General features: G+C 39.5%; 1 protein-coding gene across 7 annotated transcripts in view; it reads right to left on the bottom strand.

Annotated features, from left to right (window-relative positions):
* Nucleotides 1–19,556, bottom strand: part of enox2 (ecto-NOX disulfide-thiol exchanger 2) — a 233,394-nt gene that overhangs the window by 37,121 nt on the left and 176,717 nt on the right. For all 7 annotated transcript variants that reach the window (XM_057348899.1, XM_057348903.1, XM_057348902.1 and 4 more), the window contains 3 exons: nucleotides 11,705–11,911; nucleotides 10,272–10,505; nucleotides 4,208–4,420 (listed from right to left, as the gene is read on the bottom strand). In XM_057348899.1, coding sequence (XP_057204882.1) covers nucleotides 4,208–4,420; nucleotides 10,272–10,505; nucleotides 11,705–11,911 — 654 coding nt within the window. The remainder of the gene's footprint in view (nucleotides 1–4,207; nucleotides 4,421–10,271; nucleotides 10,506–11,704; nucleotides 11,912–19,556) is intronic.

A 19,556-nucleotide genomic window follows, 5' to 3' on the forward strand; every position in this document is an offset into this window, starting at 1 on the left:
AACTCCAAACTGAATGTCAGAATGGGAAAGAAAGGTGATTTAAGCAATTTTGAGCGTGGCATGGTTGTTGGTGCCAGACGGGCCGGTCTGAGTATTTCACAATCTGCTCAGTTACTGGGATTTTCACGCACAACCATTTCTAGGGTTTACAAAGAATGGTGTGAAAAGGGAAAAACATCCAGTATGCGGCAGTCCTGTGGGCGAAAATGCCTTGTTGATGCTAGAGGTCAGAGGAGAATGGGCCGACTGATTCAAGCTGATAGAAGAGCAACTTTGACTGAAATAACCACTCGTTACAACCGAGGTATGCAGCAAAGCATTTGTGAAGCCACAACACGCACAACCTTGAGGCAGATGGGCTACAACAGCAGAAGACCCCACCGGGTACCACTCATCTCCACTACAAATAGGAAAAAGAGGCTACAATTTGCACGAGCTCACCAAAATTGGACAGTTGAAGACTGGAAAAATGTTGCCTGGTCTGATGAGTCTCGATTTCTGTTGAGACATTCAAATGGTAGAGTCAGAATTTGGCGTAAACAGAATGAGAACATGGATCCATCATGCCTTGTTACCACTGTGCAGGCTGGTGGTGGTGGTGTAATGGTGTGGGGGATGTTTTCTTGGCACACTTTAGGCCCCTTAGTGCCAATTGGGCATCGTTTAAATGCCACGGCCTACCTGAGCATTGTTTCTGACCATGTCCATCCCTTTATGACCACCATGTACCCATCCTCTAATGGCTACTTCCAGCAGGATAATGCACCATGTCACAAAGCTCGAATCATTTCAAATTGGTTTCTTGAACATGACAATGAGTTCACTGTACTAGAATGGCCCCCACAGTCACCAGATCTCAACCCGATAGAACATCTTTGGGATGTGGTGGAACGGGAGCTTCGTGCCCTGGATGTGCATCCCACAAATCTCCATCAACTGCAAGATGCTATCCTATCAATATGGGCCAACATTTCTAAAGAATGCTTTCAGCACCTTGTTGAATCAATGCCACGTAGAATTAAGGCAGTTCTGAAGGCGAAAGGGGGTCAAACACCGTATTAGTATGGTGTTCCTAATAATCCTTTAGGTGAGTGTATTTGTCCTACACTACCAGTCAAAAGTTTGGAAACTTTTCACTTACATGTTTCCAATAATTCTAAAAATCTCAAGATGTATGCTTAAATGTTTAAAATTACTCTCGTAGACAACACAATAGAACTGCGATAACACAATATACAGTATGTACACGGTACATTTCTTTCAGTACTCTTTAAAAAGCTTCCATGGGTTAAAACCTCAAAAAGCTAATGATAAAATACCCAGAGAAGGATTTGGCAAATTCTAGTCAAAGGGTGGCTAAAATATAACATGGTTTAGATTTATTTTAGATGCTTTAATTTGTAACACAATTCCCACAGTTAAAGTTGTGCTACTCTATAGTTCTGATGAATATACTGTAGGCTACTTACATTTAAAGTTACTTACAATAAGGCTACTTACAATAAAAATAAAGAAAGAATAAGTGTTTCCAAACTTTTGACTGGTAGTGTACATTACAGATGACAGGTGATAAACAAAATCTATCCACCGTTTCCCTGCAGAATAAAAAACAACTAAATATGGCAACAGAGTAAGGTATCTCAATTCCGCAGGAAAACCACGGACTTGGCAACCCAAATGTGTCTACAGTGCCTGCTAAACTGTATAATTGACTGTTACCCCAAATACGGTACATTGCTGTGCTAGTTTCATACCTCTCGTCTCCCTCTCTCTTCTCACATAGCAACATAATTTGAACTGAAACAGTAGTGTACATATATTTTTAGAACTTAACTCTTTTAGGGTGATATACCCTAGAAATGACGACACTATTACTACTAGCAGACTGTATATTATTCATTTCAGTAAAATGGATAATACCTAATGCATAAACCACAAAAGATAAGTATTATAACTATATTATATAACAATTCGTTATTTTTTATAATATTTTTAATAATTAATTTACAAGTCATTATGAATACCTCAATAATGCACTATATATACAGGCTTTCTAAAAAGTGTTTTCTGCACTTGTTTTGTGTGTGTAAAGGGTATGTGCACATTTATTAAAGGTGTTTGACTAAAAGCTTGTTGTTTTAACCATCAGTCAATCACTTAAACCTGGAAATCTAGTTACTGTATGTGGTTACTTACTTTTAATCTATGATGCGTCATCAGGTCCAGACTCTAAGTAGTTAAGAAATCCTAATGATGGTTTCTCTTCTAAACATTGCTTGATATATTAAAAATGACCGGTCTGCTGGTGTGCAGTAATGTGGTTTAAATACTCTACCTGCTTCTGCATTCAGGTGTGGGAGAGACGTCTGCAGGACTTACCTTCAGTCCGCACTGATCTCACATCAAAGCATTACACTACTGTAGCACAAACTGGGTTTAAGTGTAAAAGTAACTGATCACATAGTGGGGAAAGTGTTTCTGCTAGTGAAACTGAAACTTCCGTTTTCTCATAGACAGTCAACTTTGTGGCATTCAAAAGTTGAGCTTTCTAAATGAATATTTCAGAATAACTCCTGTTGTTTTCAACTTCAGCAAGTACACGGCACACGTATATTATTTTTAACTTTCACCAACAGATGCATGTTTATGATATTCAAATATGAAAGTTTTTGTGTGATCTTCAGTTATGTGACCTTCCAAGACGGCAATATTGCTTAAATGAAAAATCGCAGACTGGAATCTTTATTGGATTTGTTGTTTAAAGTTTACTCTTAATACCCACAAATCCTCGAGAAACTTGAATGAGACAAAAGAAACTATCTGACAGTGTGTGCGTGCGGTAGTTGAGTTTCTCTGGGCATTGGATCAATCACGCACAGAGCACTGCTGCATTGGGCATCCAATCAAGATGGCAGGAAACGAAGTGTAATCATGCAATAGCTGACAGCATCCATTTGCTCAACGCTGCCGTTGTATCTGATAGCATAAGAATCTACAGTGCTCATGTATATGATGGAGAACGACTGTCTTAAAAAAACATAAAGAGCTACCTACTAGAGATGCAACAATACAGCTCACCCACGGTTCAATACCAACCTCGGTTTTGGCCCACGGTTTTCGGTTCGGTTCGGTTCTGATGGCTTCGGCACATTAAAGTGTTTTTTGATTGTTTTATGCTTGTATGACAGGAACAGTAAAAACTTAAGAAGAAAAAAAACGATTTTACTGAAATTCTCTTTATTTTACTTGACTTATTTTATTACAGTATCTTTGACTAATTTTATTATCTTTAAGCAAAAAACAACTTGTACAAATTCCTGGTGTATTTAATGCAGTTTTGGGTTTACTGTTCATCAACATGCCAGTAAAATAAGCTTCTTAAAGAGGTTTTGCGCAGCAGAGTATTTAAATTGACGTAATGCAAAACTTGTGATTGCTGTAATCGAAGTAAACGTGCGCTCAATGGGAAAAGCCAAAGATAATATATTAACAAGATGTGCCACTGCCATTGCAATAAATGGAAGAAATGCAATGCTAAATAGATGCTTGGAGGCGCTCTTGCTATGACGTAAATAGCTGTTCGACAGGCCGCCGAGTGGCATGACTTTCGTTAAACGGAGTTTGGCATGGTGCTGTAGACGCTCTTTCTGCGTGTGCTGAGAGCAACGTGAACGTGCTGCTTTCATATGCAGTGTAAAAATACATTCTTGATGTGCCAAATTTGGACATTATCACTTTAGTACAACAGGCATACAATAAAGCCAGCTCGAGTCTGTTCGTCAGCATTATACTCAACAGCACATTGCTTCTCGTGTTGCAGGCAGTCTCGGTTCACCGGCCGATCACCACTCGCTATTAGATATTGGGGATGCGTTTATCTATCTCAGCATACAGACAAACACGGACAGAGCCAGTTCACAGTGTAATTAAACGCACAGAAAAATTTTAACGCAAACCGGAAAACCGCAATTCACTTACACGTATTGAACCGTGGGTCGTACCAAACGGTTCAATATTATATTGAGTATTGTGGCATCCCTACTACCTACCAAGACAGCATTTGTAGGCGTCATTTGTGATGTTTAATTGTCTGTAAACATGGCTTTAATGACTTAATACAACATTCCAAATAAGTGTGATGCCCAGAAATACTGTTTACATAGGCAGATCACTAGATCTCAAAAAAGAACCAATATCAGCAACTCACATTGCACTAAAATCCCAGAAAGGGCGTTCTTGAACTTCTCCTTGGCTTCTTCCATTTCCTTCTCATGGGCGGCCTTCTCGCTCATCAGTCTGCGAATGTGGCTGTTGGAGGACTGGATCATTGAGTAGAAGTTGTTGGCGTTCCTACGGTTTACCTCCCCTCGCTCCACCCAGGTCAACAGGACACGGACCGCCTCGGGAAATATGGAGTCGTCTGATTGGACAAAAGGAGAAATGGTGGGGTAGAAACAGATGGTGGGAAGGGTGCTGAGTACAATGTTGGAGAGGAACACTTCTCATCTGGGACCCTCTAGCGTCAAAACTTGTTAGCGGAACATGTTTATTGGACCAAAAGAGAGTCGGCACACTAGCAGAGCAGAAGACATTTAAGGGAGGACAACAGAACAGGGAAGGACATCGATGGTTTACGACAATTCAACCATGTCAAGCATAACTAATAGAATTTTACTGTGTGCTTTCTTTAAAATGAGTCAATCTGGCATTGAAAATCATTTCAGATTTATTCAGGTGTGCATGTGTGCTGGCAGGAGGCAATCGCTACGAACAACAAAGATCTGGCTTGTGTCTTTCGACTGGGAACAAAACAAACGGAAAACGACTGTAATGAATGCCACAGGGATTGTATGAGTCTTTGTTGCCATAGTTAATTTAAAATCACTAAATTATAAAAGAAGAGGAAATAAACAGAAAGATATGATCTCCTGGCACAGCTTGGGGTTCTGCTGGTAAGCGGCTCGCCGCAATCTTTGGCTTTAACTGTGCAACAGATGAAGCGATGTTGTACGCCACAAAGACATTGTACAACAATGATTGGTGTTGTAAAAGACATAATAACAATTATTTTGGTCTTGTTGTTCTAATCCCACATCACACACACGCACGCATGAACATGGTCATCTGCTGATGTCAGGATGAGAATGCACAGCTTTGATTTATTTACGGAAAGCCAACTCTCATTAATAATCCATCAACCCTTTCTACACTCAATCAATGTGTCATGAATATGAAATCTCTCTAAATCAATAAACTGATTTGAAGTCTGTTGGGTCATGATTGTAAATTTGTAGATCGGCAACAAAAAGATATTAATAAAAAATCAGTTTAATAGAGTATTTAGCAATTCCATGCATGCATTACTATAAATTTCAACATTAATGCAAAAAGTGCAAACTAAAGTTTAACTGGGAATCACATGGTCAACATTCTCAGACACATTCTCTTCAGATGCATTCATTTGCCTCAAGACATCATTTAGGCTTGATTCACATTTCGCGTCTAAAACTGTGCGGAAAATGCAAACCGCGCCTCTTTCTCTCTTCTGCGCGGCACTTTGAAATGTTGAACTATTTCCATCTCGATGCGGCGCCGACGCGCCTAGAAAAATGTGCGCGGTGCGACCGCGTTGCCCCCTATTTGCACGCGCCTGCTGCGCGTCTACATTTAAAATAACGAATATGCGTGCGGAAAAAACGCGAAATGTGAATCGGGCCTTAAGGGGCCATATAATACACAATACACATTATGTTTTATATAATACTTGTTCTGAAGTTCAATTATAAAGTAGTGCTGTCAAATCGATTAATCGTGATTCCAAAATAAGTGTTTCTGTTCATATAATGTGTGTGTGTATTTATATGTGTATATGCACGTACATAAAAGTTTATATAACAAATATTTACATAAACATGGTTTCCCGCACAGGGATTAGTTTAAGCCACACTGTAAAAAATTGCTGTTAAAAAACAGCCAAATTCTGACAGTAACATACTGTTTTTTGTTTAAACAGTAATATACTGTAGAAAACAATGCATCCTGGGCTTGCTGTTAAAAAACAGCCAAATTCTGACAGTAACATACCGTTTTTTGTTTAAACAGTAATATACTGTAGAAAACAATGCATCCTGGGCATTATTTTGCAGTTTAAGAAACTACTGTTAATTTACAGCCATCTGTCAACAGTAATCTACTGTTGTACTGTATGCAATGCATTGTGGGCTGTGTTAACCCCTCCAGACCCTGCTTCAATAAGAATGGACATTATGTCTTTTTTGGTTTAGACCAATAAAACTGCATGTTTCTATCATTTTAATAATACCTCACAGATTGTAAATAACAGTACAATGCAGTATTTTTCTGGAGCATGAGAATTAGTTTTGTGAAAGTTCGTGATTGTTTCGTCAGTTTAGTAAGTTCACAATTCTTTAGCGTCCCGAATCATTTTCAGTCAGGTACTTTTGGCCAGGTGGAGTTTTCCCACAAATGTCAGACTTTTCTGCCCGAAGAGGACCCACGCGAGGACGGACCATCCGTAGCGCTTTATCTGCACCAACCTGCATTTGCATGTTCAAATTACACGGTAAATAAAGCATTTTTTTTTTACTTTTATCGAGAGTGTGTGGTTCAGAAAGGAAGTATTGTCAAGTAATGTTTGAAATTGCTGCCTAACAAGCTGTAGTTAGTAAGTAACTTTCGTGATTTAAAAAGGGCTCGTCATTTCCGATATATAACCCAAATGTTCATATTTACTTGCATTTTACAGACCCCACGTTTTATCGGCTTGTTTTGTCATCTCTGAACTTTCAAAACTGTGGTTATTGCAAACTGGCTAACGTTAGTAATCTTAAACAGTCTGTTGCTAATGCTAATAACAGTAGCTGCAAATCACCACTAAGCGTAATGTTTGAAATTGCGATGATTTTCCGTTTAAATGTGGCTTATGTTTGAAAGGAAAGCAAACTGATAGTTTGAGTGTTTAGCAAATACAGATTGATTTAGCATCACTTGCGTAATGATTAGACATGGTGGTGGAAAAAAATGAGAGGGAAGAGAAACATATTTTTAATGATTTTGCGTTATCTTGCAAAACTTTTGCGTTCACGCGAGAAACATTGCGTTCTCTCGCAAAGATATTTGCGTTATCTTGCAAAACATTCAAACGTCCTGTTGTCCCGCTCCGTACATTAACAATGGAGCGGTTTATAGTAGATTCCCAATAACTCGTGAGCTAAACGTTGTTATAACACAAATAACACACAATTCCTTAGATTAGGATCTACATCCCAGTCTTCCTCAAAACGAGAATATAAATTGATATCATCTGAGCAGGCGACATGGACAAGTTCTAAGGAACCGTCTGCAAAGTGACTGTAAATCCGAAAATCTTTACTACAAAAATAGTAATTAATAACTTAAATGTTACACACTGAAGTCTCACCAAATTCAGTTTACACATTAATGCTTTCCTGCTGAATTTAAACTGGTTTTAGGTATACTACAGTATGTAACACTGAAGTTAATGACTATTATTAGTATCCTAATGTTATTCTTGTTTTTCACTTTGCAGACGATCCCTTTGGTATTGTCTCAGCCAGCTCCCGCCTGAGATCAATAAAAGGCTCGATTTGTGGAAATTTAAGTTAAAGTTCATTGTTTACGTTACATAGAATGAGGTGTAATTTGTGTTATAAGAACGTTTAGCTCACGAGTTATTGGTCTGGGAATCTGCGACTATAGACCAATGTTTATGTAGCCTACGGAGCTAGTCTTAAATTCTGCCAGCGGGACATTAAACATGAAGTGTTTGCGAGATAACGCAAATATGTTTGCGAGATAACGCAAATATGTTTGAGAGGGAACGCAAATATCTTTGCGAGAGAACGCAATGTTTCTCGCGTGAACGCAAAAGTTTTGCGAGATAACGCAAAAGCTTTAAAAAATATTTTTCTCTTCCCTCTCATTTTTTTCCACCACCATGTCCCCAAAAGGGCTCCGTATAATACTGATATTGGTCACATGGAAATTATCAATTTATTCTCGTCTCATTTCCGACATATTTGAGCCTTATATCGCTGCATATTTAGTGTTTAGTGTCAATGCTTATCTAAATGTTGATTAAATTTAATTTGATAATTTTTTTGTTTTCTGCTGTTTTACAGTGGTCCATGGAGTACATCAGGGAGAAAAACAAGCAACCAACGTTATGGTCATCTGCAACAGATGGCTGATGGATAGTTCCTAATTACATTTTTGAATGCCAGCACCTTTAGTATCTCATAAGACTCTTAATAAATGTACTCTCATGTTTTAAATATGTCAAGTTTAAAGGGGGTAGCCTCTGTTATTTAACCTGTTTTATTGCCATTGTTTTTATTTGTAAGTTTCAATTATTTGTTTTGCTACTGAAAAACTTGACTTGGTTGCTTGGTACTTGAGTCATTCTTCTTTTGTGTTGCTGCTCTTAAATAAAAAAAGTTGTTTATGTACTTTCTAAAACATTTGCTTATAATTGTATTAATATTTTTTTATTACAGATATTTTATGTTAAAAAGACATGTGTAGCCCAAAGGACAATATTGTGCAATAAAGATGAAGTTAAAAAACAGCTATGTACTGTCGTTAATTCTTACAGCAATATACCGTAAAATAATTTAACAGCATGAATAACGTAAAATTACGGTAAATTACTGGCGTCTCTGCTGCCAGCATTTTACCGTTAAATACGGGAAAAACAGCAATGCACTGTATTTCGTTTTTACAGCAATATACCGTAAAATAATTTAACAGCATGAATAACGTAAAATTACGGTAAATTACTGGCGTCTCTGCTGCCAGCATTTTACCGTTAAATACGGGAAAAACAGCAATGCACTGTATTTCGTTTTTACAGCAATATACTGTAAAATAATTTAACAGCATGAATAACGTAAAATTACGGTAAATTACTGGCGTCTCTGCTGCCAGCATTTTACCGTTAAATACGGGAAAAACAGCAATGCACTGTATTTCGTTTTTACAGCAATATACTGTAAAATAATTTAACAGCATGAATAACGTAAAATTACGGTAAATTACTGGCGTCTCTGCTGCCAGTATTTTACCGTTAAATACGGGAAAAACAGCAATGCACTGTATTTCGTTTTTACAGCAATATACCGTAAAATAATTTAACAGCATGACTAACGTAAAATTACGGTAAATTACTGGCGTCTCTGCTGCCAGCATTTTACCGTTATTTTACAGAACAATTTTTTACAGTGCAGGACTAGCCCTAGTTTTCAGTTTAGACGGCTCTTTTTTAGTCTAGACTAGTCTTAAGCCCTGTACGGGAAACCACTCCATTATGTATAAGTATAAATACCAGAAGTAAACATTCTGGTAAGGATAAACTGCTTTGTGTGTGTTTGTTAGCTAGCTGTTTAGCTTCTTCAGAGTAATGAAGTTGCGAGGACAGGATAGTTCCAGTTCATTTAGTGGCGGAGTGATACAAACAGTCAGTTAAGCGGTTCCCGTGGTGATAATGGTGTAATATCGCATGGCTCTCAGCCAATCAGATTCGAGAACCAGAAAGAACTGTTGCAAAATGATATATACATACACATCACTCACACATATATATTATTTAAACAAACATTTATTTTGGCATTGATTAAATGCGATTAATCGATTTGACAGCACTACAATTTTCAAGGTTTCAAGCACCAGAATTCATTCAGTCATAATGTAGTTGTACGAAATGTTCAAGCTCCTCGTCTGACCCTTGGTATCAAACAGCCCGTTTATACTACGACACCATACCATACATAGCAAGTTCACCCAAACCTGCATGAGGTTTTTTCTTCTGTGGAACATTAAAAGCAGATTTTAACGGTCACTTCCACTGACTCCTTTTCCATCCAATAAAAGTAAATGGCAACTCGGGCTGTCACTTTCTACAACATTCAGCCTAGCATCTCCTTTTATGTGCCACAGGAAATAAACTATATAATATGTTATTATAGTATTTTAAGTCAACTTAAAGCAACAAGGCTAATTTAATCTCGACGATTCTCCAAAACATCCAGTTACTGCACCATCTCTTTCCAGAGGATTGAGATGCAGTCCCCAAACAGATGGTTTCCATTAAACTGCACGGACTATCAAACTCAACGAGACAGATAGCATTTAGACACACCTAAGTCAACAAACACAATACCGAATTTTCCGCAGGCACCACACGCATCTGGCGGCAAAAACAAAACAGCTAAAACACGACACGTGTACTCTACCTTTCAGCTTCTCTCCTAGCTGACTGCATTCATGTTCAGAGTAATGAACGATGGGGGGTGGGGAGGGGGGCCGCAGACGGTCTTCCTCTATCCTGCGACGGTGCCTCTCTTCCCGGGCCAGCATCCGCTGTCTGCACTCCCACTCGTACAGGTCGTCTCTGGCCTGAGCGAAATCTACGTGCAACCGGCCCGTGTCCTTCTTATCTGTGCTTGACCCCAGCCTGACTCTGTAACCTAGGAGAGGACGGGAGAGAACAACAGATGACTTGAGTACAAATGACTTGGAAATAAGACTGAAAAGTGTGAACACCAGAAAACCAAAGAAAACAAATTTGACATTCAGCGAAACAGAAAACAACACAATGCCGAGTCACGTGACACACACACAACATCAATGACACATTCTCTCTGGTATTTACTCATTACTTCCAATATGTTTATTGGCAGATTTGAGTAAAACCATGCCTTTTTGTTTATTTTTACGTGTGAACTCCAAAAAGACCCAAATGTTGCACTCAGACACGCAGTTGAGACATAAAACTCCAATGAGCACAGAAAAGCCCTGATGTCTGGAAATAATCCCGGCTTGTGATACGGCTGAATAAGAAAGCGGTTTTGCTACATCAAGGTTTATATCTCAGCACAAAGCAGGATGTTGAATAGAAACGAATCTTGACAAATGGCCACGTGTTACCTGATAAGAGACTGGTGAACTCACTGCAGTGTGATTCGGCGAGTACACAAGACAAGAGTGAAAGCCGAAGTACGAATGTATATCCACAGATGGCTGTGTCAACAGAAATGAGAGAAAGAGCTTCACTTCCACCTCTCCGTTTCTGCTTTATGGCCCCCAGACGGCGCTAAATATTTTATACGATGTTAGAAATGTGTGACATTATTTATGGAAAGGCCTGCAGAGCTCTGTCACAGGGACACGTGATATACGGGCGACTGCTCTGATCTCGGCCCATCTCAACTGAGAGAGTAACACTCATAAAGGTATAAATAATAGAAAAGGTATTATTAGAGTGCCGGCACTTTAAATTTGCCTTCCGTGGTTGTGTGTCCAACTATTTGCATACAAAGACTGATTTAATATCAGGCAGGGCAGGTCACGTGACCGTGTCAAGGTGGCTTCCGGGCCGCTTTGTGATTGATATTCGCGGTTGTTTGAAGGGAGAAATGTATTCCTAAGCATCGGTGCTTGTCTTCTCGTTGACCTCTTTTGTCAGGCCCTCTCCACGGCCGCTGAAGTGATGTGTGGAAGCCCCGCCCACCTAATTAATTCTGCATCAATCATTCTTGAACTTGTGGACACGGAGCCCTCATTTCCATGAGATAAAAGGTTAAGTGAAATTCTTGTCAATTACACAGACGGGAACAGGAAGATTTTGTTTGTCAATATGTGGCCTTGGTGCTGTGTCAGTATATACCTGACAGGAACAGGGCTTTGTCCACTGTTTGCTCCTCGGCAAAACGGATGTGACAGAAGTTTTTCTTGCTCTTCCGGATCGCAATGATACCTCCGCACTGTTCAAACAATTCCACGATGAGCTGCTCTGTGGCGTTCTCCGGCAGACCACCCACAAACACCGTCTTACATCCCGGGGGTCTCTCTCTGGTGGCAGGGGGAGGGAGGTCTTTGAAGAACAGAAGCACATAAGAAGATTAAATGACCATTTCATATCTGCAACTGCTCATTATGGACTCTGTATGATATACTGTATAAAAGGATGAAACATGCTAAATCAATCACAGATTTTTCATGACCCTGACATTAAAATGATTTATTCTCCAATTATAATGTAAAACACTGGGGAACAACTTGTGGATCATTAAAACATGAATCGTGCTGAATCAAATCGATCAGGCTGGAACACATACACCAAAGTTTAACCAATAAGAGTATTGACAAGTGTTTTAAACAGCAAAACACTTTTACATGATAGTCGTGTAGGAGATAAATGATAAATAGTTCTTAAGATTTGCGAATTACGTTAAAATGTAACAACATTAAAGGCATAGTTCCCCCCAAAATAAAAATTCACTCATCATTTATTCACCCTCTTGTCATTCCAAATCTGTATGACTTTTTTTCTTCTGCAGAACACAAAAGAAGATATTTTGAAGAATGTTGTCAACTGACCCCATTGACTTGCATTGGTTTTGTGCCTATACAACAGAGGTAAATGGGGGGCGGCGCTTTTCAGTTACAGACTTTCTTCAAAATATCTTCTTTCGTGTTTTGAGGAAGAAAGAAAGTCATACAGGTTTGAAATGACAAGAGAGTAAAGGATGACAGAATTTTCATTTTTGGGTGAACTGTCCCTTTAACTAGCTATATTGTCACTACAGAACTATATCAAGTGTGTAGGTTCTTTTTTGAAGTTTGATAAAACCAAACTTTATTCAAACTTTATTCAGAACTTTTGAACTTACACCCTCAAACGTGTAGTGCAACATTTGTAATGCCCAAGAAATGTGGCATGTAAAATACTGGGTCAAAAACCATAAAGCATTTTATTTGTGAAGTGAAAAACGTATAAATCTTCAGAAATTTGGATGACAATACATCAGGGGTGACTTCAGGGTTGGTGCAATGCCTTAGTGACATTCAAATCCACTGACACCAGCCGCAGGGGAATTGAGTCTCATTACAGCAAAGGCCAAAATTGCCAGAATCTGTGAATTATGATGATTTGTGTGACGATTGCCCAGATCCACTACAGCAGAATTGGAAAGCAGCCCAAATCTCCGACAGTCTTTTAAAAAATGTGACGTTTCAACTTTCTGGTCATTTTCAGCTTAGTTTCAATAAAGACTGTTATCTTTTCTGCGATGCCAGAAGAACGCAGAAGTGCCGTCATGAAGCGTTTGCTTATAAACTGTAATTTCACAAACTAATTCCACGAGACACCGATTTGTATCTTTTTCTAGTTAAAGGTCCTTGATTTTCTTAAAATCTTACTCTTGATAAACCACTTCGACCCTTTATTTCTGTGGCTCAGTGGTAAGAGCATGGCACTAGCAACGCCAAGGTCATGGGTTCAATCCCAGATGTATAGTACAATGCAATGTAAGTCGCTTTGGATAAAAGCGTCTGCCAAATGCGAAATGTACATGTAAACCCTAAATAAGATACAATTTGTTACAGGCCCAGAAATAATAACCAATCAAACACAGTCTGAATTAAATTTCTCCGTCATCATGTGGTGAAATCTTTGCAACAATGCTTGTCACTTCGACAGCTGCGGCCGTCTTAAAAAGTTTTGAAAACGGCATCTGAAGGAAGCACCTGACGGGATTCAGGGGGGACAGTCCCTCTCAGTGGGGGGTCCAAAAGGAGACAGGCGTAAAGCAGGCATGTTTGGCTTCGAGCCAGTCACTGTAAATAACCGAGTGTCTGCGGACCCCACAGCTGCCCTGTAACCTCACCATCCATCATCACCACAATTACACTAACTCCTGTTTATTGTAGCGGCTAATGATGAGCTTTATGTGTTTGTCAGGTCCCGTCAGGGGAAAAGAATATAATAATCCATAGTTTGTCATTGCCTGTCATGCTGGTGGAGAATAAGACCATCTGGACGGAGATGATACAGATGTCAGTCATGGACTTGGGATCAAAAGGTGTGAAGTTGCTTTTGAGTTGAGTTAAGAAATGGTGTGTAGCAACAAAGATTCAAAATAAGTTGTCTATTTATTACTGAACCAACTTTTGAAATCTGAATAAACGCTGAATTAACCGCATCACCAGAAGCTGCAACAATCAATAGAAAATTGACAAAATATCATAATATAACTTGCATTAAAAAGTACAAAAATCCAGGAAAAACATTTCGTTTTTTTCTCACGATAAGAGGCGCTGAGAGCAAGACTGCTAGTTTAACAGAGATCATTGAGTATCTCTTAAGGGAAGTAGTTTTATTTTCATGCTTCAAGAAAAATATTGGTTTCTGGCCCAGGTGAGCAAATGTTTACTCCGTCAAATGCGCATAAAACATTTTGGTTTGACGTTCACAGTCTCCTGACAGTTTGAGCCGGTAATAAAAAAGAGCATCTGTTTAGAAGCTACACAACAAAGAGTCTGATTCCTTTAAGCTTCTCTAAATCAAATACACCCACTGCTTTGTTTTCATATCCACAGTGCAGCAAGAAAAGAGAATATCATTTAAGCAAAGGATATCATTTCATAAGTTTCTCGATGCTGTCGGAAGTTGGTGTGTTTCCATTGTCACCCCAAGACGGTGATATGAAATTACACACAACGCAGCATCGGATCTGAGTTGGATTATCTGAGATAGCTTTGGAGAGTTTCTCCGGTAACTGTAAGCCTATTTTTGACAAACCAATGTTCTTTGGTGGCTAAATATCCTGTGTCGTCTCCGGCGTTTCTTTGAAAAGTGAGTTAAGATGACACAAGAGGAACATAGATGCAGGAGGGCAGTGTACCTCCAGCTCTGTGCGCGCTCAACCGCGAGACAGTCGTCAACAAGCTGAACGCTAATCAGTTAAAATGAAGACCGCCGCAGGTGTATCCCCCCCTCGCACGCCACACACGACAGAGATGACAACGGTGCCGAGAACTTGATTAGGACCCGGGTGCGATACAAGTAAGGTACTAAGGAAATCGTCTGAGACTGACGTTCCGTCCCACGAAGACAGGCAACCGAAAACTTTCATCAGTCACACTGAGACGTAAGCAAACAGATCAAAGGAGTGTAAACCGGTGATCCTAACAAGCATGTAGCTCCGTGAAGCTTCCTCGAGTCTCGACTGCGTGATGTGCCCAACTCCGTGTGTGAGCGTAAAAGAAAGAGTCCTGCGCCTTTTGTTTGCTCGAGTGGGATGTCGGGAGTGAGGCTGCAGATGAGGGGTGCTGTCTTCTTGAAAGCCAGTCTTCACTCAGCTCGACAGCCGTCCTGCTGTGAATTGTCCCTCTTGAAAGAAGAAAGTGTGCCAGTGTCTCCACGGGAGGCCTGTGGTGTTCACAGGCACCTTAAACAGGGATTTCTCCACAGGAAACCAATATATAATGCATTATTTGTACACTTTGATGTTTTCTTTTTATTTATTATAGGTTATTATAAAGCTTTGCAATTGGAATTTATTTGCAGGTTTGCAAATAGAGCTTTGCAAACCTGTATGACTTTCTTTCTTCTGCAGAACACAAAAGGAGATATTTTGAAGATTATTACCCATCGACTTGCATTGTATAGACACAAAACCAATGAAAGTCAATGGGTACCGCCGTCGTTTGGTCACCAACGGTCTTCAAAATATCTTCTTTTGTGTTCTGCAGAAGATAGACAAAATGTCAAGAGGGTGAGTAAATGATAAAAGAATTAGACATTCTTTTTCAAGGAATACATGTAGAAATGGGCACATTTGATTTAATGCTAGTTCGGTGGTACCCATTGACTTTGGTTTTGTGTCCATACAATGGAAGTCAATGGGTGCTGCCGCTGTTCGGTCCCCAACAGTCATCAAAATATATTCTTTTGTGTTCTGTGGAAGAAAGTAAGTCATACAGGTTTGAAATGACATAAGGGTTAGTAAATGATGACAGAATTTTCATTTTTGGGTGAACTATCACTTTTGAAAAATTGTCTATTATGCCCGAAGAAGTCAACTAGGTTTGATGCGAATTACTGAACATGCCTATGATATTAGCTTTTGAGGCACAGCCAATAGTTTGTTTAACTGAGGTTAAAGGCCTCTGCGGGCCATGGTGTAGGGAAGTGTGGCTGATATGTGAGTCACAAGTGGGTTGAAGTGAGGAAACATGCCAGACTGGCAGTGCTCTCGGCAAAGCCAGCCTTTCACACAGACCGAACCCTGAGCTCTTGGATGAGGAGACCTTTGCGTGATGTGAAGGTCACTCCGACGGGCACAGATCCAGGGCAGACTGTGGGTTCTCAAGCTAGAGACAGACAGCATATGCAGCCTGGCCTGATGATGGCAGGTATATCTACAACCGGGCACCGAATTGCTTTCCTCTCATGCGGTCTACAGGCTATGGAGAGAAAACATGATGATATTGGCTACGCCCTCTCTCTCGCTCACCTTCAGAAAGACAGGCTTTCAAACGACAGTGAGTGATAGCAATGTTAGGTCAATGGTAATTTATGAACCTCAGTAGACTGGAATGGTGTTCAGGTGGTGATGCAGAGATGGAGTAAAGTCAAGCTGAGGCTGGAGTTGTAGAATAAAGACCTCAAAAACGTTTTTCCTTCTTCAGAAGGGAGAAAGAAGACAGTGTACTATTTTCGATTATTCCAACATTGCTTTGTTTCTTCGATTGAAACTCACAAAAACGCATTTAAAAACCAGAAATAAACTAGATACACAGACATATTCAATAGCGTTTAGTTTGGCTCAAGGCCTCATCGCCACCCTTTCCCTTCTTACTTTTCAAAATATCTTAAAAATATGGCTTTAGAAAATATCTTTAGCCACAAAAATCAACTTTTGTTTTACAGATGCACTTGTATATCGTCCAATGATCGGTATCTGTTTATAAAAGCAATTTTTCACACTATCGGCCAATAGTTTGGTTTTTTAATTCTATTTTAATTCCATTTTAATTCTATATCTTATACCTAATTTTTCTTAGATTGATTTAATTAATTCATTTATTACAGTTCATTTAAATGCTCGCCATAGTTAAAATGTAGGCAAATTATGAAAATGTACGAACGATATCAAATTAAGTTCTGATAATCAGATTTATTATTTATTCATATTTATCTTCTGGCTATATCATATGTATACAGTAGGAAGATAGACAACAAGTATAACAATGAAGTATGAATATGCACAAACAATGAGAGTACAGTATACGACTGGTGTTATAAACTGGTGTTCATGGGGTCTTCATAGCTCTTCACTCTCTATTAGATGCGACTCTCTGTCTTTAGGTTTGTTTATTATCGTGCTTGTCTTTGCACTGCGACTCTCTGGTGACTCCACAAGCGTCTCCCAGTAGCAGCGCGTCATGTTAAAAGAGCTCACGTGTCGAGCATCATCGAGTGTTTCAACGGAAGTTTCGCCTTGGCTCGCCTAAAGTTCAACTTTATTAAAACTATTAACAGCTTTACAAAGCGACCTGACTTCTGAAATACGTGAGAATGAGCTTTTTAATATACACGTGCAGATCACTGCACCCCTGCACGAGCACTGCGGGTGAGAGAAGCGCCGGACTGGAGCGGATCATGAAACTACAGACTGAAAGAAGGTCAAAATAATGTTTGATTTGTTAATTTGTTACGGGTGAATTAATTCACATGTTTTTTTCATAATAACACACAACTTGAAGAGCACCGAGTTAACCAGGCCTACTTATTTAAATTCCGCGGAATACACGGAATAGAAAAATCTCCGTCATTCCACCCAGCCCTATATCCTTTCAATCATTTTTTTGTCTTAAAGGTTCCATAAAGAGCCTTTAACATCCTCAGAACCTTTCTGTTTCACAAACGGTTCTTTGTGGTGAAAAAAAGTTTTTCACATTATAGAAAGGTAAGAAAGAGATGTGACTGAATGGTTCTTTGTGGAACCAAAACTGGTTCTTCCGTGGCATAGCTGTGAAGAACCTTTTAAGAATCTTTATTTTTAAGAGTGATACTGACTTCAATGGAATGAAATAAAACGGAAAAGATGTCAAAGAAGGAGGAACCCAGGAACTAGAGTTGATCTTCAGGTTTTTACAATACCGGTGCCAAATCAATAGTTTTAAAACAGTACTGGTGCATAACCGTTACTTGCGGGTGATGATGCTTTTAACACTTCGGAGTTCCAGAACCAAATATTTCAAATGAAGTGGTGCAAGTAAATCTGGGTTCTGATTCGGTTAGGCATCAGTGCCATATTGGCACTGGGTTTTACCCAACCCTACCCAGGACCCCCCCCATTACATAATGACAGTGGACCAATGGTAGATCGACTGTGTTTACCAGGCAGACTGAACCTTTCCTAAAAGCTCCCACATATAAGCAGTGAAAATAAATATATGCATAAATAAAACAGTACCATGCTTATATCACAGTTTAACAGTTCCAGTGTTGCCACACATGTGCATAACTGCAGGTGCAACTGGGTGTTTCCTATATCCTTCATTAGAGTGAGGAAAGATTTAAGTTTGGCTTCCCAGTTCTCTTCTAAGACATGAGTCGAATTAAACATGCAGGTTTCAAAAATCCCCATCAGTCAAATCTAATATAAAACAAGGAGTGCAGCTGACAGCAATAAGCCCATATGTTTTTAATACAGCAGCAATCAAAGCCAACGACACTGGCCTTTAAAAACCACTGATAAATGACATATGCTATAAATGCTGATATTTTCCCATCATATTTTTTCTTGAAGGCCACCAGAGATAGCGAAGAGAAAAAGGTGAAAGATATTAACAAAGAGGGTGAGGGAACGGCACACAGCAAAGGACGTATTGGACGTGTTCCTGCGAGGAATCTGAGAACAGGTGGTGATGTAGAGAGGCTTGATTTTGTACATTTCATTTTAAATGGCATTAGCCATCAGAGTCCAATGGGAAAAGGACTTTCATAATTTCTTCTGGCAACTGTGGTGGGAGTAACCGTGAACGATTGCTTCGCATTACTGTATGCTGTAGTCAGGAGAGCACAGCTGTCACCCGCTATTAAATCCACTTCTGCATGGACTGATGAGGAAAAAAGACGACTCATTCCAATGCGAGATATGTGCATGATAGCCTGTTCTCTCTGAATGAGATGAAAGGTGACTGTCATGTTTATGGATATGCCCAAATCTCATCAGACAGCAGTCTCTGCATCCGGCGCTGCACAGCTATGGCTCTCTCTTTCAAGTTTCTTCTTTCTTATCATCACTTCTAAGTACAATATCAAATTCTAATGTCCCTAAAACAATTGGGTCTTCCTAGCCCGAGCTTGACACAATCAGCCCTTCACTGCTTAAGATTGTGACGTCTAATGCTTATTACTCTTCAACAGGAGAATGTGAGAGAGGCAATATGAAGTCTGCTGAAATTCTAGGATCAATGTACATCAAGTTCCCTCTGTTGTCAATTGAAGTATCGATCCCAGTGAATGATGACGAGGCCAAACAGCTGAAGAAAGTGCCGCTGCTTTGCAAACTATCAAATTCTGAACATTTTTCGGGCTAGGAAGCAACCTTTTGGAAAGTGAAAATTGAATTGACCTTTAAACACAACATGCAGCCAAGAAAGTTCAGGAAAAAATATCCACAATGCTTTGCAATTGGAACCGGTTTTGAAGGTGAAGGTCAAGC

Source organism: Triplophysa rosa, linkage group LG13, assembly GCF_024868665.1.
Source record: "Triplophysa rosa linkage group LG13, Trosa_1v2, whole genome shotgun sequence".
NCBI classification, from domain to species: domain Eukaryota; kingdom Metazoa; phylum Chordata; class Actinopteri; order Cypriniformes; family Nemacheilidae; genus Triplophysa; species Triplophysa rosa.